Genomic DNA, 21,167 nt, shown 5'->3' with positions numbered 1-21,167 from the left:
CTTGAAGAGAAACAACGTTCTAAGTTTGGAGTGTTGATAAATGTTAAATTTATCGAATTTTTATATACATTTTGTGACGTTTATTTGACATTTTAGTTAATTTTAAATCTTGTTTTGAATCAAATTAGTTTTAAATTCAGTTTTTACTTTGTTTTAGGTAGAATTTTATATTTTAGTTGTTTTTAATGATTTTTTTATAATTTTTCAGCAAAAATCAGTCATTCTGGGTAGATTTATCGAATTTATAAGAGAGACTCTATCCAAATTTATTAGGAGCATTGAGAAACTTAACAAAATGTTAAGATACAATAAATTCCCAACTGAAAAATCTGGACATGGATATGAAAGAAAAATATATGTTCATGATGATAAAACTACATTATGTTATTTCTGTAGAAATGTTGGACATATGACATCCAAGTGTAGACATCTACCAAAAATTGGATCATCTAATGCTTTCATAACTAATAAGAAAGGACCCAAGAAAATTTGGGTACTTAAAAAGAAAATAATTCCTGTTGCAATGCAACCACAACAAAGACACACCAATTATGCTAGCTAGATAGTGGTTGCTTAGGACACATGACAGGAGAAAAGTATATGTTCTGATGCCTGACCCCTATGCATGGTGGAATAATCACTTTCAGAAGAAATCAGAAAGGAAAGATAACATGAGTGGGAAAGATAAGTATTGATTCCTATCCTCCAATTGATAATATATTTTTTTTGTTAAAGGGCTTAAACACAATTTGTTAGTATAAGAAGGGTGTATCGTCCAACATAAAAGTGAGACCCAACTTTTCACTACTAAGAGTAAAAGTAATCTTTATAAGATTAATCTTAGTGAACTGTCAAATCAAAATGTAACATGTTAGGGTTTTATTTCACGTTAAATTCAACTTATAGGTCAAGTGTAACACAATCATGATATAGTAACTGAACTATCATCCAAATCGTCTCCCAAGGGATAAAAGAGGAATTTCATGTAATTATTTAACTAAGAACTAGGTTTTTATATTTTTGTTTTGTGATTGTCACTAAATAAATGACATAAAATAAATTGCAATAAAAATTAATTAAAACTTCTTAAAACCCATTTAAATAAAATCTTTTCAAAAGGGTAAAAGGTTCACATTCACTTCATTGTTACCAGATAAACTTGCCAGAAACTTTTTTTTTCTCAAAACATCATGTAATTAAACAAAACTCATGCCCCAATGTCACATTCTATCAGAGCATTATATCCCGATGTTCTTCAGCACAAGGTACCTTAAAGCAATTTACCTAGTCATCTGCTCCCACGAACACAAAGTTCGAGATCATCACAGGGTCCAAACACAAATAACACACGGGAAGTGAGTTATCATATTCCTAACTAATTGAGAGAAACAAGACAACATGTAGGTATAAATATCATATAAATAAAATAAAACTTAAACATAGCTCACGTTATTTCACCACTTTGTCGCCCAACATCACATCACAACACAACATGTCTCATTCATTTTCACAACATTCATATACTCAATGATCAAAACACAATATCACCAAGTCAATCAATATCGATCAATACACAAGCGTTATGCAACATATACACTAAGACTCAATCTTATATGCAATGTGGTACCATGTCAGTGAAAAACCTTATCGGACGCCTAGGAGTATATGACAAGACAAACCACCACTAGTAAGTCAGGTCACTCTCCCTAGGTAAAATCATAGGGAGACTAGTCAGGGTCACGCTCTTTTGCGAGAATGCTCTAACCATGTGGGATCGGTACAGACTCAAAGGAGCACTCAAACCGGGTGTATTTACCCCCAAGGCCTACACTCCGAAGAGTCCGTTAGGGTCTCTTCCTCCTGATTCAGGTCCAACCCAGAAAACATTTTAGCACACAGACTCTATCTATGAACTGTACAAAACACACAACTCCTCAATTGTTCTCAAAATATTTTTATCTCATCGCACTTGTGATTAAACTCGTTGGGTCCCCATCATAGTACTTGTCACCCTTAAAGGGTCTTAACATTAACTCGTCGCCCTTAAAGGATCTTATAGTCGTGTGATTGTACAATTCATAACTCATAACTCAATGCACACAACATTTCAATGCACATATATATTACAAGTTAATACATACTCAATCTATCACATACACTCAGTCTTAATCACAATGGTATAATCCCAATTTAACATGTTATCACACCTTATGAATCATATACACTTTACCTATGAACTGTGAAATACACACAACTCCTCAATTGTTCTCAAAATAATTTTATCTCGTCGTGCTTGTGATTAAACTCGTTAGGTCCCTACAGTGGATCCCATCATAATACTCATCGCGCAAAAACTCGTCGCCCTTAAGGGTCTTACAATTGTGTGATTTCACAGTTCATAGCTCACAACTCAATGCACACATCTCAATACACATGTATTTCTTTATTCATCACAGGTTCAATTTATCACATACTCACAATTTGAAGCACAATTTCATAATCTCAATATAACAATTTATACAAAAGTTTTATCACAACATAGGGAGTAAAACCCCTCAAATAATTTCACACATTTATATCAAAATCAATTAATCAAAATCATATGTATAAAAAAATGAAAACACCAAGAGCACTCAATTTTATCAACCAATTCGCATCAGGACATCAATATTGAATTTATAATCATAAAGGAAAAATTATAATTCAATAAACATCTCAAAATAAACTTCATTTAATCCTCTAAGGATCTCTACACATGTTCATTATAACCCTAATTGCGATAAACTCATCCCTTACCTCTAAGCGGGCTCACATGTGTATTGTGACATCGATAACGGCATCTCTAGTGATTTCTTGAGATTCCTCAAGCTTTTCCTCTGATTGTTTTGATAGAGTTTTCAAGCGTTAGAGAGAAGAAGGGATTGAAGCCTTTATTCCATTGTCTATGTGTGATGAGTATTTCTACCTCCACAGACATTATTTTCAAATCCCAATGGTGAAGATGTGCGGAACTGAATCGCGAACCACGTATCAAAATTTCACGAAAATCCAATGGGTAACGAATCCGGATCGTAGTTTTACTGAGACAGTTTTGAGTTTCTGCGGGAAAAGAAAAAGCTACAATGCAAAGGGTATTTCTCTCAGTTCCGACATGTTTTCATAATTCCCAATGGTGATAATGTTTGAAAATGAGTTCTGAACCTGGTGCTCAAATTTCACGACAATCCAACTGTGAATGAGTCCGAGATCGTCATTTTTCTGAGACAAGTTTGGTGGTATGCGGGAAAAGAGAGGGTTTTGGAAGGAAGAGAAGAAAAAACGAAATTGAGAGGAAGAGAAGGCGTAGAAAGTATTGTTAGTATGAAAACTGACCTAAGATGCCTCTATTTATCACTAGGGTACTCACAACCTATTATTTACTTTATTTTTTTGTTTATTATTTTATAAACAAATACTCTATTTTATTTTTTATCAAATATCTTTCTTTTTTTTCTCTCCTTCAAACCATTATTGTCTTCTTATTTATTTAATTATAAAAATCTCGTCATTTTCTAAAACTCTATTTCTTTTTTTTTTAACTAAAAAACCTTTTTAATTTATTTACAAAAAAAATGGGATGTTACAATAAACATATAAATTATAACTTATTTCTTGTAACATTCACATCATACAACATGTAAGAAAATACACATAAATATTAAATAACTAAGATGCATTTTCTATGACAAGACTCCATTCTCCAATAATGTGTTATAACCTGTTTCTTGAAAAGAAGGAAACTGAAAAGGGGTGAGGCATAATGTCTTAGTGAGTGCTCTAAGGGTCTTAAAAATGGGTTAGAGTCATTTACCCAAACCTCCCTTACACTTATCTCTCATAGCTTTATTCTTACTGGATTTATAGTAGATTCATCATGCCTAGATTGGATCTATACCTTTCAATCATTAATAATTTTCATTGACTTCTCACTTATCTTGCATAGTTATACCAACTTACTTTCATTAACATTTAATACTTAGCGTCGTATACCAAAATCAAATATAAGGTTACTAGTATTCCAAGATATCCCTAACATTCACCTTGCACATTTTATCCTTAATTATCAACACACATTTCACATATATACTTGCCCTGACTAAAACTGAATAGTACTATTATGCATCTCTTTCATGCCTTTAACCTTGATAGCAAATCAAATCGCATTACAATAAATAGTTTTTCACATAAATAATATCACAACCTTGTATATAAATCACTCTCACTTCACACAAGAATCAACGTAGTGCACTCATGACTCACATAAAAAAATGACACAAACCAAACACTCAGAATAATACATGTAAAACATATTGTGAAAGAAGTTTAGAAGGACATGTAGTAATAGACCCACAAGATCCCATTACTACACTTTCACTGTGACAAGACTACTGGCAACACGTCAAGGTTATCCAATCTTACAAGGATATTCCAATCCATGAGATCAACATGAGTCACATGAAGATTCAAAACTAGATACCCCAAAGGGAAAAGTCATATTTCAACTCATTCATGTTCTCCTCAGTTAAGCTCGACCATATCTCTTGTCTTAAAAGCATATGCACATTTAGGATGCACATTATTTCACTTATCACATCACATGGAGAATCCTATCCCACATGGACTAGGTTCTGAAAACTTTTCAAATTTTACTCATGTACCATGACATCTCTTCATCCACATCTCATCCACATAAGCATCATGCATCACATGTCGCACTCATTTCAATATGCATAAAATCATGTTCATAGTCAAAAGGAACAACCATCCCAAACATAATTCAACTACAATCATCCTTAAGCATACTTGACTAAGTAGTACACAATTCAATCCATCCAAATTCTATAACATTTTCATATTATAGAAACTATCTATTAACACCTATAGTACATATATCACTTCTTAAGTTTTTTAGGTTCTACCTCCTTTATTTCCTTTATGCTCCTATGACCTTTGTACAATGTAAATTCTTTATCAAGAGTTATACTAACTCAATCAAGTTTATTCTTATCTTATTTGAAATATAAGACAATTATCTATAACTTTTATGTTGACCTTAAGATCTAGTTTAATAGTCTAGTATGGCTAAAATTAGGAATAACACAAATTGATTGCACAATTTTGACAACTAGACCTTTCCTCACTAATTGTTTTATATATAGAGTTCCATATCGAAGTCCAAATTAGGTGAAACCAAAGCCATTTGTTAGCTAATGTATAGAGCCTTATTTCTTATCTTCTGAGGACACTTAAGCCTAGTTCGATCATCTTTGTAACCCATTTTTCACATTACAATCACATCCAATTAAAATATAAATGTGAAATGTAAAAACAAACACTAACAACTAAAGAGTGCAATAACTTAAGGATAGGAAAAAACACTCACCAAGAAAGCCTAGAGACAAACTCTGACTAACCCGCATAAAGTTGGTGACATCGCCCACCACAATCCACACAACTCTTACAAAGGCTAAAACATGGGTGTGATTTAAAACACGACCTCACGCCAAGTTTGAAAACACTAAGTAGAACCTAAAAATATTAACTCTGAGGGACTCCACGCTTAACACTAAGCCCACTCTGCTTTTCAGTGCTCCCAAGGCTTGGTGATTTTCTCTATATATAAGCAAAGAAAGAGATTTATGAGATTATTTTGTCCAATGTAGGTTTTACAGTATTTTTTGTGATCAAATGGTCTATTTCGAAGTTGATTTTCTCTACAATGGAAATCATTTTGATTTTTAAGATGTAAAGATGAACAATAATGATAACCCCCTTATGGTCCTGTGGAGGGATGATATTGTAAATTTATATTGTGTTTTATTCTATATGACAGACATAACCCTATTTGTTCTAACAACGAAAACAACTGCTCTAAAGAAAATAATGTCATGTGTCACTAAGTTGACCAAATTTGTACCAAAAATTAACGGAAGGACCAATTAAGCATACCAAAGAAACTTTATATATATATATCGAAGAATCTTTTTAAACACAATACCAATCTTTAACTTAAAATGCGAATAAGTGACCAATAATATTCCACATTAGTCAATTTTATTTTGTCGGAGCTTTGCCACAGCAAATCGGATTGCAGACTTAAACTAGACAAAATTCATTCCAAATTGAACCTGATCGAATCAGATCGGAAAATGCCACGGATCTGATCCAATCCGACCTGTGACCACCCCTATTGTTTGGATAAACAACCGAAAATAAGAAACTATGAAGAAATCATAGTGGTCGAGAATGCAATATTGGAATGGAAGGAAAGAAAGGACAAATCACTGATTTACAGAATTAATAATAGTACTGAAAGAAACCTCCCAACTATAACTCAACATTACATAAATGCTATGGTGCCTTGTCATTTTTCATAAACTCAAATTAAAACACCTATCCGTAATCCATTATAGCAAATTACTTAGGCCAACATTTGGTATGTAGCCAGTACTACATGTGAATTCCTACTATGAATTATTCAATACGAATAACCGAACGAGGGGAAAGAGACGCAAGTTTAGCAGTGCAATAATCATGACTATCTCATTTATTTCAATAGTTGAATGCCAAGACATACCCCAGCGTGTGATTACTCTTTGCAACGTGCCCTCAAAACTGTGACCAAATTTTGAATGGTCACAGGTAACATGTACAACAACTGCAACTCTATGTACATTGTGATATTTTGCATGCAACTATTTGGGACCTAATCTGATAGGACAGATAGAGAAAGCAATACAACGAGCTGCTTTCGCCAGCATAAACCGCTCTTTTTCATTCAAAGGCCTTTCAATCACTTTGACAATGTTGGCGTCCTAGAACAACAAAGATCAAGCAGTGATTAAATGATAAAACTTGCTGTAAGAAACACAAGACAAGAGAATTCTAGCAAATCACAATCAAGTAGGAAGTACAGATTGCTCTCACAAATCACAATAAGTATTAGCAGTAATAAGTAAAAGCAGAAAGCAAATTTTCAAAGTTGCAAATGATATTTTATTTAGGTCAGCTACGCTGCAGTGCTTAAATAATTGCACAATTAAAAGAAAATAATAGCTTTACAGGAAAACAAATCATATGAGACTATAAGTAGATAAATTAAATGAAGAAAAAAAAAACAAATATTGATTTGAAACGTACTTTCTGCTGGTGCTGAACAGAAGGCCGAACGCTGGCAGTTTCACCGATCACAATTATGTTGTTAACATTTCCCTTGTCATCCCTTTCTGCTGGTGAAGCAGTTGAATGCTTCCATTGTCCATTAACAATGAACTTGTAGTAATACCTGATGGCAAAGAATGATATGTGCAACAAAATCATTAATCATGCGAAATGTAGGAAACCATGTTAGGTCATCTGGTATTGTTTTGGGAGGGAGGTGAAGGGGGGTGATGGTGGAATCAGTTTTATGCTTCTGAAACAAAAATCAAATGACAAAAAAAATTATAAAATAAATGGCACTGGTTAGAATATTAGAAAATATCTTGTAACAACTTTTAGCCAATTAGGTCATCAAGTTGAGAAAAGAAAAGGCATATATACTAAATCCCCAGAAAAAATTACGGTAAAAGTAGCACACATACTTTCCTTGTGGAAGTTTAACTTCTACTTCATGTCTTGATCCACCTTGGTGCTTTGCCTTCAGCGGCTCTTTCCAATTTCCAGTAAAGTCTCCTACCAAAGTTACATCCTCTCCCTGAAACAAAAAAACCAAAAGGAGTGATATTCACCAGCCCATCCAAACCCATATTTATGGGCTTCACCTAGTTCTGAATTTTTTACTAAAATCTCTTTTAAGGAAGTTTTCCCACTGTTTAACAGTCGACCACAAATAAATAAGCACAAATAAGCATAAAAAACTTGAAACTATGATCAATCTGAATAATAAAAGGCAAGTTTAATCTCTTGATCCTCTTTAACAATCAAGAGATAAAATACACAGAAGTCACATTGAAAGCTACATATGACAAGTTTGTGCCCACATGACATGACCATTCCACACAAATGAGAATATAAAACATAAGAAATATGACTGGTTTCTTACCTCATGACCATTCCACACAAACGTGACAGCATGTGTGGGAGGTCCATCGTGTCTGCCATTTTCAACCATAGCTATAAGATCCCATGTTGCCCATGCAATTGCCGGCCTGCAGTTACATCTCTATGAAATGCTTTTTCTAAGTGAGGAAGTAAAGAATGCAAAAGGACCCAGAAGGAAAAGGATCAAAATAGGGAAACAAAGGAACAGTAGGAGCATAACCACAAATGACATAAAACAGAAACCAAATAAACAATTGCTGTTTAATTGTAGGTTCTCTCTTAATTTTGACATTCCTTTAACACATTGAGTTAGTTGGTGGGTTAGTTATTATCCTAGCCTATATATACCTAACTGTAACACAAAGTTCAGTGGCAAATATCATTTTTCATTTCTTCTTCCTCGAGTTTCCTTTCTCAAAATATCTTCTTTTCTCTTCTATCATTCTGTTAGAACTCTATTATGGTATCCAGAGCTTGGTAAGATCATCAATGGCGAAACAATAGAATGTGATCCTCTCTTCTTCTGCCTTTCCCAACATGATCGCACATAAACTTGATGTTTCAACCTTTCTTCTCTGGCGTCAACAAGTTGAGCCAGTTATCAAGTCTCATCGTCTTCAGCGATTTGTTGCAAATCCACAAATTCCGCTACGTTTTCTTTCTGAGGAAGATTGAAAATTCTGTGTATGAAGCTTGGGAGCAACAAGATCAGGTGCTTCTTACATTGCTTCAATCGACACTTTCAACGTCGATCTTGTTTCGTGTGTTAGGATGTGCTTACTCCGATGAAGTTTGGGAGCGGATTCACGATTACTTCCACAAGCAAACACGAGCCACAGCACGCCAACCACGAACTCAGCTACATGCTACAAGTCTCGGAGGCAAGTTGATGTGTGAGTTTTTATCGCAGATCGAATGGATTTCTGATTCCCTTGCCTCTGTCAAAAGTCCGATTATGCTTCAGAAGCATATTGACTCGATTGCTTAAGGCCTCTTGTCTGATTATAACTCGATCATTGCAATTATCGAAAGAAAATTTGAACCTATGCCTATCGTGCAAGTTGATGCTCTTCTTTAGCTCATGAAACTCGTTTTCAAATAATCTCTCTCTGAATCTCCCTCGATAAACTACACACAAGCACAAATGGTGCCAAACAAGTCATTTTTTGCAACCAAAAACTGAAAGTTTTTCCCTAGCTAGATGTCAAAAAATGTCTTCCTTCATGGTGACCTCAACAAAGAAGTTTACATCAAACTTCCTATTGGTATGCCCTCACCATTACCTAATATTGTTTGCAAGCTAAAACGTTCTTTGTATGGATTAAAACAGGCACCAAGAGTGTGGTTTGAAAAGTTTAGCACAACACTACTTGGTTTTTCCTTCATCCAAAGTAGCTATGATCCATCTCTCTTTCTACAAAGGACCTCAAAAGGAATTGTGATCCTCCTTGTTTATGTGGACGATATTATTGTCACTGGCTCAAATCAAGAGGCTATCACTACAATCAAACGATTGTTGCATAAAACTTTCCACATGAAAAGATCTTGGACAGCTCACTTATTTTTTGGGATTAGAAGTACAATTCCAACAAAAAGGCATCTTTGTCACTCAGCACAAATATACTCAAGATCTAATTCAGCTAGCCAGTCTCACCATTGCAACCACGATTGACACTCCCATGGATGTTAATGTCAAGTTAAGACGGGATGAAGGTGAACTCCTACAAGACCAAACTTTACATAGAAAGTTGGTTGGAAGTCTCATCTACCTTATCATCACAAGACCTGATATCTCTTTTGTGGTCCACACAGTCAGAAAATTCATGCAAAATCCTAGACACTTGCATCTTACAGCAATACAACAAATCATTAAATATTTAATGGTCATTCCTAGCCGTGGTCTCTTCATTCCTACAAGTGCAACAATACAACTTCAAGCATACAATGATGCTGATTGGGCTGGATGTCCCAACACAAGGAAGTCTACTACTGGTTGGTGTATTTTTTAGGAGATGCCCCTATCTCCTAGAAATGCAAGAAACATGAATCGGTCTCTAAATCCTCTACTGAAGTAGAATATCGGTCCATGTCTTCCGCATGCTCCGAGATTTTTGGTTACAAGGCCTTCTTTCAAAACTTGGTTATTCACAAGCAACACCAACTCCATTGTATGTTGATAATATAAGTACCATACAGATTGTAGCAAATCCTGTATACCTTGAAAGAACAAAGTACATAGAGGTCGATTGTCATTTAATCAGGGAAGCCTATGACCACAGAATTATCACTCTGCCTCATGTCTCAACATCTATTCAACTAGCCGACATCCTCACCAAATCTTTGACACGTCAACAGCATAATTTCCAAGTCAGCAAATTGATACTTGTAGATTCACCATCATCAATTTGAGGGGGGATGCCAATAGAATTGATAGGCAGATTATTAAGCATTATTTGCGCAGATTTGTTGGCCCTTTAAACCAGCATATCTTGCATGATTGTATAGCTGTAACTGTGTAATTATATCCTTAATTAGTTAGTCCAGCTGTAGGTTACCATACATGGTTTTTTAGCAAACTTCAAGGCTAGAAATCAAATTATATCATATTATTTAAATGAGAATTCTCCATAGGAGAACACACAATTTTCATCCCAATTTCTTTAGTTTAACAATGTGATCCTTCACTCTTCATCTACAAGACTGAATCTCACACAGTTTACTACCTACTTGTCTATGTGGATGACATAATAATCACTGGTAGCTCTACTTCTCTCATCCAACATCTCACTTCTTGACTTAACTCTAAGTTTTCTATCAAACAGCTTGACTTGCTGACCTACTTTCATGGAATTGAAGTGAAAACTCAATCTGACAAGTCTATACTGCTTACTCAGTGTAAACATATCAGGGATTTGTTGCAGAAAACCAATATGGCAGAGGCTAAATCTATTTCATCTCCTATGGCTTCCAGTTGCAAGCTCACCAAAATAGGTTCAGATCTTTTTTCTGATCCTACTATGTGCATGTCTGTGGTAGGTGCTCTCCAAAATTTAACTATCACTAAACCTGAGATAGGATATTCAGTTAACAAAGTTTGCCAATTTGTGGCCAATCCCTTAGATTCTCACTAGATTGCAGCCCAGAGAATCTTAAGCTACTTGAAAGGAACTGTTTTACATGGTCTTCATCTCAGACCTGCTGTCCTGGGTCAGCGCTACACTCTTAGAGCCCTCTGTGATGCAGACTGGGCATCTGATATTGATGACAGAAGATCAACATCAGGTGCAGCAATCTACTTTGGCCCTAATCTCATATCTTGGTGGTCCCGCAAGCAGCAGGTTGTTGCCAAGTCCAGCACAGAAGCAGAATATCGAAGCTTAGCTCAGACTACTGCAGAAATCTCTTGGATTCAGACACTGTTGACTGAACTCAAAGTTCCCCTTCTGCACTCCCATTGTCTTCTGTGATAACTACAGTGCAGTTGTCATTGCCCACAACCCAGTTCTTCATGCAAGAACAAAGCATATGAAAATTGATGTTTTTTTTGTTCGGGAGAAGGTTTTGACCAAGCAGCTCATTGTTCATCATGTTCCTGCTCTTGATGAATGGCAGATGCACTCACCAAGCCACTCTATCCACCAAGATTTATTTTTCCAAGAGCCAAACTCAATGTGCTTGAGGCTTCATCAAAGTCTCAACCACCTTGAGTTTGAGGGGGGGTATTAGAGCATTGTACAGAGCGTTGCAGTCTTCAACTACACTCTTAGTTAAGTGAGTTAGTTTACTGCATCGAGTTAGTTAGTGGGTTAGTTATTGACAGCTGTCATAACTAACTATCCTAGCCTATATATACCAAACTGCAACACAAAGTTCAGTGGCTAATATCATTTTTCATTTCTTCTTCCTCAAGTTTCCTTTCTCAAAATATCTTTTATCCTTCTGTTAGAACTCTATTAGTGTATAATTTGGTGAATTTATATTAAATTAAAAAATAAACCAAACCAAACTATTATATATATTAAACAAAATTTATTTTTTAATTTAAAAAGCATAACAATTTACCTACATTTATCTCATAGCATACTCAATTTGTTAAAAATACAACCCTCAAATAATTCACAACCTTTATTATCTTCCCAAATAATCCATAGTTTATCATGTTTTATTCTCCTTCCACAATTCACAAACTAAGAATGACTGTCTGAAACAGACCATTAAGAAATCAGGAAGATATTTTGAGATACCTCAACCAGAAATTCACTAACATTAGAAGAAAACACATCTATGATCTAACTATATAAGTAGGGAGCAATCCTTACCTTATAAGTCAGTTTTGTAGGGTTGAGTTAGGTCCAAAGCCACATCAATTGATTTCTCTCCCTACAGGGAAGAAGCCTATTGGTTGCAAGTGGATTTATAATGAATCCTGATGGGTTTATGGCTCATTGAAAGGCTCGCCTCATTGCCAAGGGGTATGCTCAAACTTATGGAGTTGATTATACTGATACTTTTTCCCTTGTTGCTAAGCTTTCCTCCTTTCGTATTCTTATCTCTCTTGCTGCTACACATCATTGGCCTTTGTTTCAATTGGATGTGAAGACTACTTTCTCGCATGGTGACTTACATGAGGAGGTGTATATGGAGCAACCAACCTGTTTGTTGCTCAGGGGGAGTTTGGCAAGGTGTGTCGCTTAAGGAAGTCATTATATGGCTTGAAGCAATCACCTAGATCTTGGTTTGGGAGATTTAGTGACATGGTCCTTGCATTTGGACTGAAGCGGAGTCAGAGTGATCATACAGTGTTTTATAAGAATACTAACCTTGGCAGCATCTTACTTGTGGTGTATGTTGATGATATTGTGATTACAAGAAATAATAGTAAAGGCATTGACGACTTGAAGAGTTTTCTTCAATCTCAATTTCAGACTAAGGACTTGGGGGCTTTGAAGTACTTGGGTATTGAGGTTATGTACTTGATGAAAGGGATCGTCCTATCACAAAGGAAGTATATTTTTGACTTGCTGAATGAGACTGGTTTGATGGGAGCCAAACCATGTGAGACCCCTATGGAGCCAGGGGTCAAGTTGACCTCAGATGGAGTTCCCTTCTCTGATCCATAGAGATACAGACGACTAGTGGGGAAGCTAAATTATCTGTGTCACCAAGCCGGATATTGCCTTCCCAGTAAGTGTTAGTCAATTCATGAGGTTCTCGACTGACATTCATTGGGAAGCACTTATCTGTTTTGTTAAGTACTTGAAGAAAGCTCCAGGAAAGGGGATTGTGTATCAAGATCATGGGCACATGCAGGTGGAGGCATTCTCTGATGCAGATTGGGTTATGTCTCTTATGAACCATAAATCTACCACGGGCTACTTTGTATTTTTGGGAGGTAATTTGATCTCTTGGAAAAGTAAGAAGCAGGATGTGGTGGCAAGATCTAATGCAGAGGCAAAATACAGGACTATGGCCCAAACCACTTGTGAGTTGATATGGGTGAGACAAATTTTGGAGATAGAATTTTCGAATACCTATCCTATGAAATTGTGGTGTGACAATGAAGCTGCCATGCATATTGCATCAAATCCAATCTATCGTAAAAGAACAAAACATGTTGAGGTAGATTGTCACTTCATCCGAGAGAAAGTGCAACAAAACCTTATATCTACCTCTGATGTCAAGGCAGGCGACCAACTAGCAGTTCTGCTTACAAAAGCTTTGAATGGGGTCCGTAGTGATTTTATTTGTAACAAGCTAGGCATGATTAACATCTATGCTCTAGCTTGAGGGGGAATGTTAGAGTTGTTTATGTTAGAGTTGTTTAGAATAAAAGGGTTTTAGTACGTATACGGGCTTGGCCCAAGTGCTTGTATATGCTTAACCTAGTATTATAAATATGAGGGTAGCTACACATTGTAGAGTATTAATAACCATTTACCTATATGCCTCTCCTTCTCCCTTATCTCTTTCAGTCTTTCTACATGGTATTAGCGTCTATCCTAGATGGGTCCCTATGTTTGTCATACTCTATGCAGGTAGCCTAGACCGTGAGGTGGGATGTTGGAAAAGTCACCTAAATTGTGGTCACCCCTAGATAGAGAGAATGTGTTGAAAGTCCCACATGACGGATAGCCATAGGCAAAAGGAGACATTTTAAATCTCATATCAACTAAAGATAGTGACGAGATCAACTATATAAGTGGAGGGGAAATCCTTATCTTATAAGTCGGTTTTGTAGGGCTGAGTTAAGTCCAAACTCACTTTCTAACATATAGTTACCCTTTTTTGTTTAGCAATTGCATATAAAAATAAATTCTTTTACATGAATATTTAGCACGCTCTCATGCCCTCTTTAACAGAATCAATTGAAAAGTAAACATATGATGCAAAAGTGTTTGAAGTTAGGCAAGATGAACCTGTCAGGTCTGCATGTGTGCATCCCAGTGACCCAAGTATATGCTGCATGAAGGGAAACATCCGTCATCCAATGTAGGTATGCAATCACACAAGCAGGAGCCCGATCAAATCCAGAAGTGCAAGTAACAAAAACACGAAGATTCTTCCTTAGCAGCCGTAATAAAAGCCCCACACAAAATGGGAGTTTTTTCCTCATATCATAAGAATCTCCCTCCCTGTAAATACAAGTAAGAAATCAAAGTCTGAGAGGAAGCAAAATTAGAGTATTCAAAAGTTTGAATGCCATTTCCAAATGAAAATATGCTAAATAATATTCATTTTTTGGAAATTCACATCATCAAGTAACAATCGCAAAGGGGTAATGAGTGACCAATGAAGAAAAAATATAAAAAAAAATTAAAAAATGGAACATAAAGGTAAGACAAGTTGAGCAGGCAGAACAAAATGAGGAACTGTGTGAAAGTGGTTTGTTTAAAAGAATACTTGGGTTTGAGACTAGAGAGACTTGTGAAAGAATGCTTAGAAAGTGAGAATTAGGAATATCCTTGTATCTTTCAATTGTTGTAGTGGAAACCTTGGCTATGCATCAAGAACAAGATGTAACTCTAACTTGTAGAGTGAACCAATATAAATTCCATGCATTGATCTTCTTCTCCCTTACATCATTTTATCTGTTTTTCTGATCAGAGAGATTGAATTATGAAGATTTTCTGCAAAAAAAAATCTTGAAAAATTCTTTCCACCGTAATGTCTTAGTCCTAAACAACATTCTTTCGTCCTAAGACTAGCCTTTCTTTGCATAATCTTTTACAGGTTTTATAATATAAAATCATTTGATCTGTTAAATTGTTTTAAAGACAACAAAACACAATTCATCCCCACTTCTCATGTTTTGTATTTTTCTTCTTCAAAAAGTAATGATATCCCGAAAGAAGTACAAATAATCATCACTACATGAATTCTAAAAAATTTAAATAAAAAATTGGCATGCTGTGGACCCTATATTACCGTATCGGATAGTTGATCGTGAGAATATTTTTCCTTTGAAAAGATTCATTGATTGATTTTGCATTGATTCCCCAATTTTCAGCTTCAGTTCCACTTTGGAAGTTCAGAACAGCAGTAACTCCCTGTAGCAGAAATTTTCCAACTATAATGACAGAGGGATGTAATGCTTGATATGGAAAGAAAACTTCATATAGAAGTTATTACAGTAAAAAAACAATTTTGGGGGAATTAAGAACAAAGAAAACAAATATTTTAACTGCTATCACTCACTGTTAGCTTAGGAGATGCAATAATCAGTTACTAACCAGAAAGAACTATGATTGATTTACAGAATCCAAAATTTTCATGCCACTACGTGTCTTTGACTCAAAATACTCGGTTGACCACTTTCTGCATTTCAACAATGTCTTGGATTTATAAGCAGGATGCAGTAAACTAAAGCTATTTTCCCTAGCACACTGCTGTAATGAACTACATTGCAAATATTGGTTGATAGCTATAACATTATTTAGTCAACAGAGAGAAAACAAAACTAAGTTTTCCTTTTGACACATTCAAGTTTTGCAACCAAAGCTTGTATTTGTATTAAGTAATTCATCTGCACATTGATTGTCAAGGCATAAAATTGGGATTAAGGAAGGCTTTCATGGAATTAATGCAACAATGTCACGATGTCCTTACCTCAACTTTTGACAAGGTTTCTACATCATCTTCTGTTTGTATACAGGATCCCACATATATTTGCTCTGTAATCTAGGAATTTATGAGATATCAATATTTATAAATATTGTAGAAAGTATGCTTTTAAACAAATAATTGTAAGCAAGTAAATTCACATTGCAATACCTTACTATAGCGCATACCAAGAGAGTGATTATAGTACATCTCATCTTTGGAACGATCCAGAGCCTGAATATATTCCTCAAGCGGAAAACTTCCATGAGCCCAATCCCCATCTCCACACACTTCTTCAGTAAAAACACAAGCAAGTTGTGTTGTGTGTTCAGTAACAATGTTTCTCTCACCATGGGTGATGGTATGTTGATTTTGATTGCCCAATAACTTGCTTCCATTTGGTTTAAGAAATTTTGAGTTGAACATCAAAAATCCGGCATTCCCACAGCTCTCACTAGATGATTGTAAATTTGATGCCAATAGGGTCTTGTTCCATGTGGCAATAGGAACTCGACCTCTATTGAACACTATTTCAAGATCATTCATCTTGTGCAGTAGTTGAATGGGAAAAGGAGATGTTGGCCTCTCAAGAACCAAGCTAAAAGAACTTGTTTGCTCCTTTAGCACCTTCCTGAGGAAACCAAAAGACTGAAAAAATAAAAACAACACACTGATGAACAGAATAGATTGTGATGATCAACAAAATAGTAACTTCGCATCTTTCAAAGGTATCTTACAACTGTGGACCTATTTCCAGTAGACAAACATGATACAGAACCAATAATACCATAGTGAGATAGAATTAACAATTTTTTCTTTCAAATTTAAAGAAAAACAAAGTCAAGCAGAAGTCGAAACTAAAGCATCCATGATATAATGCTAATCTTTTATCGTTTCTCATTTATCTTTGCTACTAATCATCACTAATCACTTATAGGTGTCACAAACCGCTTCCACAAGCTTGGGTTATCAAGTGAATTCTCACAAATGGTCATATCAAGAATGCTATAGTAAATGATCTGGGACCACATTTTGGCTGCAACATCAATGAAAAAACCTTAAATATGTTTTAAGGTACCTGATAAATGACCGAATTTTGTTCTTGGTTCCTAATAAAAAAAATTTGTTAATTTAAGTCTCCGATATATTAAAACTTTTAACTTTTGTTTTGAGTGGATGTCATCGGTTAAGTGAAGACACGGTTGATAATATTATAAGGTGACATGTCTTCACTAAACTGGCTTAAGGGACTCCGTACAAAAGGTTCAATACATTGAAGATTCAAAATAACAAAAAAATTTAGAAGGGACCCAAAACAAAATTCGGTCATTTATTAGGGAATTTAAAAATATTTAAGCCTAATTGTAATTATCTAAATTTTAAAAATGAAAATTAAGCATTCCCCAAATCCAAACACGTCTCTAGAGAAAAATCAGGACTGAGACATACTGTGTATCTCCAACGTCTTTAATCTCAATAAGAGTGTTCTGAGACGAATCGCCAGCTTTCTTCAATGTGTCGCCCACCATAATTATCCTGGACCTCTCCGCATTTCCCTTCAATCACAAAAAAAATAAACAAATAAATAAAAATACTCAAAACAAATTTTAAAAAAAAACGACGAGGGAATGATGCATGGAGGGGTACCCCTTTGGTGAGAGAGTGGACGATGATTCTGCCATCAGAAGTTAGCGCGAATCGGATGCCGAGGGGTTTCTCCAGAGTGACGAGGTACTCGCTGAGGTTCATTTTGAACGCGGAGTTTCCAGACACTGCGAAAACCCTAAGGCTGAGGGTTCCGACGTTGGAGCGAAGAAGGTGCTGCTTGTTGTTGTTTCTGTTGTGGTGGTAGAGGAGGCGAGAGGAGGAGCAACAAGCGTTGCTGTTGGAGCTGCTCAGAAACAGCGATGGTGGAGGGTGGGTGCCGAATTGGAGTGGAAGCATGGTTGTGGCTATGGAGGAGGAGGAGAAGAAGAAGATTATTGAATTGAAGGTAAGGTTGTTGGTTTATGGCTATGGAAGCAGAGCATGTGAATTGTGAAGTGTTCTTCTTTCTTGGTCTTGTTAAAGAAAGAAAGAATCTTGAAAGGTTTGCGGAAGAGAGGGCACGGGGTGAGGGTAAGAAAATGCAAGGTGCACGTGGCGATTGCGTAGGATCCGCTTTCTGAACTTTACATGCCACGAGGGAACCAAAGTAGGCGACTTAGGGTGAGCGTAAGTTGTGTAAAGGTGGTGCTGCGAAAGTTAAGTGGGCCGTTGGATATGATATGTTATTTTTTGAGGGATGTGAGTTTATTATGGTTTGAAAGTATGCCAACATAGTTTCCAAGGTGCCACTTTCCCAATTCTTGAGCCCTAAATTTTGAAGAGGGTGTTGTGTGTGCTTGACAGCTCCGGTGAAGGGTTTTTTGATTTTGTGGCTTTGTAAGTCAGTTAGGAATGTTTTGTGTAGGGCTGGTAGACTTCGAAAGGTGGTGTTGTGCAAAGGTTGGGATGGTGGGTTTTTGATCGATGTGATTGTTAGGCTTGTGAGGCTTTTTAAGTTGAATCAGGTGAACGGTTTTGTTTTGTAGTTTTAAGCGAGAACATATTTTTTAAGTTGATATGCGATTATATAGTATTCTCATGGAATATTTATTTAATTATCTATTTATTTTCTTCAATGCTAAAAAATGGTTGGAGATGCAAACAAATGTGAAGTTGGAAGTGAATAAGTTGGAGGAAATGATGATGTTGATACCAATGAGGAGATATATGAAAGTTGATATGGAAGTTGCTATGAAGATAATTATGATGAAAATGATTTTCTTGATGATTCAAAATATTGCGGAGACTATGATGATGTTGTTGATGATGAGGAAGTTGAATTTGAAGTTTAAGATGAAGATAAAATTGATATTGAAGTAGGAGAAGGAGGTTTTGCTAAAAATATTGGAGATGATGACCACCTTAATGACTCTATTGTAGACATATCGAAGTTTGACATGGTAAATTTGAGCATTGATGATATTTGAAGGTTAGATTTTTCTTGACTTGGAACTTGGTTATTTATTTTATTATTGGTTTGCTAGAATGAGGGGGGTCTTCTATTTGTAAAAATCATGTGGTGCAAAACAAGAAAGGTGAATTGTTGTAACAAACTTTTGTCTCTTTCTGATCTAGTTTTAGACAAAGTAATGCTAAGAATCCAAATAAAAGAAAGCACAAATCGAAGAACCAAACCAAGTGTGGTTGAGATGCAATGTGTCGTATTCATGTGAATACACACAATGGTTGGTGGTATGTGTTGAAGATAAAATTTGACCACAATCATGCAGTGTTGAATATAAATTTTGCTGCCTTGTTACCTACTCATCGCTAAATGATTGCAACAAATTTATTGCATATTAAATTTTTTGAAAAGGTCAGCATTAGACCTCAAAAACATGTATGTAGCGTTTGCAAATTTGGCTAGAGGATTTGAAAAGGTCAGATTTCTGATAAAAAGATATTTACAATTAGTCAAGGAGACAAAGGCGAAAGTAATCATCCAACGTGAGTAGGGCTTCGAAGTTTTTTTGGTAATTGGGTTTAAAAGAGGGCTCACTTCATGTGTCATACACAATTGATGAAGAAATCAGGTTGCAACATCTGTTTTAGGTTGATAGGGAGAGTTAGATGAATTATCAATTGTTTGGAAATGTCTTGGCCTTTAATGCAACGTATAAGAAAAACAAATATTGTTGTCAAGTGGTCATTTTTTCCAATGTCAACCATCATAATCAAGCTATCATTTTTTGGTGTTAACCTTGTAACCAATGAGACTAAGCAAACTTTGAAGTTCCTAAAACACATTAGAAGGAGGTTGAATAGTAAAAAGGATAAAAAGTTGGTCTTTTGAAAACTATTAAAAGTTTTTCTCAAATAAATATCATTAGACGAAAGGTTTCGTTCAAGGGGTTCAAAATTACTTTGTGCTTAGAAAACTAGTTCACAAAACTTAGATATGATAGTTTAGAAGTGACTTAAAGGAAATAACTAGTTATATAGAAATAGTAATGAAAACACAAAGGTTTTATACTGGTTTATCCCAACTCTTGGGCTACGTCTAGTTCTCCTTCAAACCTTGAAGGGTTCCACTAATCAAATCTTTGATTACAATCAAGTATTCTCTATGATACTTTTGGTTACAATGAGTATTCTTTAGGTCATTCCTGACACTACCTTTAATCTCTCCCTAAGATTAAGACTCAAGTATTCTTTGTCACTAAGTCACTCATGCCTTTCACAAAAAAACAATATATGTTTGCAAGAAAATGTATTCTAATCACTCAAAGCGTGTTTACATAGTAAGCTCGAATGCAATGAAACTCGCTAACTTGGCAGAGCTAAGATTCACTTAATTCACTTAAGTTTCTTTCGTCCAATGGATTGACAACATTATAGCACTTGCTCGTTTTGTCTTAGAATGTTCTCTTGTGATTCAACAAACTTAACATGAACATCTTTAAGCTTTATATAGACTTCAACACTTTGATCTGTGCAGAGAGAGAATTTATCAGTGTCGTCTAGTGCTTAGAGCTGAATTTCAGCGTACAAATCGAAAGAACATCAACAACATAAGATAAAAAGAATTTAAGAATGTCAAGACAAGATAATATGAATCTTCCATTTTGTTCACTATGGCACAAGTTTTTTACTGGGCCTATGAACTACTTTCTTGTGATTGTTTTCATTCTTTAGGATCAAATAAATGTTTCATTATTTTTGTACTGTGAGCTAAGTGCAAAAACATTTATCTTCTTAGGACTGGACACAAAAGTAGTATCGTCTAGTGATTGATACTTTGTCTATCATCTAGAGCCTTCTTTTCATGTTTTTCTACTTGTATCTCATAGAAATAAATAAATTAGTAGCTTAAGAATGAGAGATTAGTACATAAAATTTATACTTTGTTAGCATCAAAACCTTAGGGATTTAATTGTTTAGTACAATCTAATGTAACT

The 21,167-nt window shown here is 35.4% G+C and overlaps 1 protein-coding gene across 1 annotated transcript; it reads right to left on the bottom strand.

Moving 5' to 3' along the window:
- Nucleotides 1-6,349: 6,349 nt before the first annotated feature.
- Nucleotides 6,350-18,456, bottom strand: LOC114390961 (phosphoglucan phosphatase LSF1, chloroplastic-like). The gene is made up of 10 exons (XM_028351915.1): nt 17,830-18,456; nt 17,632-17,738; nt 16,354-16,813; nt 16,189-16,260; nt 15,508-15,629; nt 14,499-14,714; nt 8,084-8,189; nt 7,623-7,735; nt 7,180-7,324; nt 6,350-6,854 (listed from the first exon to the last, which is right to left on the bottom strand). Exons 1-10 carry the CDS (start codon nt 18,124-18,126, stop codon nt 6,735-6,737), a joined length of 1,758 nt encoding a protein of 585 aa, XP_028207716.1. The 5' UTR covers nt 18,127-18,456; the 3' UTR covers nt 6,350-6,734.
- Between the last annotated feature and the right edge of the window lie 2,711 nt (nt 18,457-21,167).

This window comes from Glycine soja, chromosome 16 (assembly GCF_004193775.1).
Source record: "Glycine soja cultivar W05 chromosome 16, ASM419377v2, whole genome shotgun sequence".
In the NCBI taxonomy this organism is placed as follows: Eukaryota; Viridiplantae; Streptophyta; class Magnoliopsida; order Fabales; family Fabaceae; genus Glycine; species Glycine soja.
Note: the sequence above shows the minus strand (reverse complement) of the source record. Positions and strands in the feature narration are given on the sequence as shown.

Bases quoted from the DNA above. Each gene is read 5' to 3' on its own strand.
- LOC114390961 (XM_028351915.1), bottom strand. From the start codon at position 18,126: ATGCTTCCACTCCAATTCGGCACCCACCCTCCACCATCGCTGTTTCTG. The intron at 15,630-16,188 runs GTAAGGACATCG...TTTCTGCTACAG, and splicing joins AAACCTTGTCAAAAGTTGAG to GGAGTTACTGCTGTTCTGAA. The intron at 6,855-7,179 runs GTACGTTTCAAA...TTGTTGTTCTAG, and splicing joins CTGTTCAGCACCAGCAGAAA to GACGCCAACATTGTCAAAGT.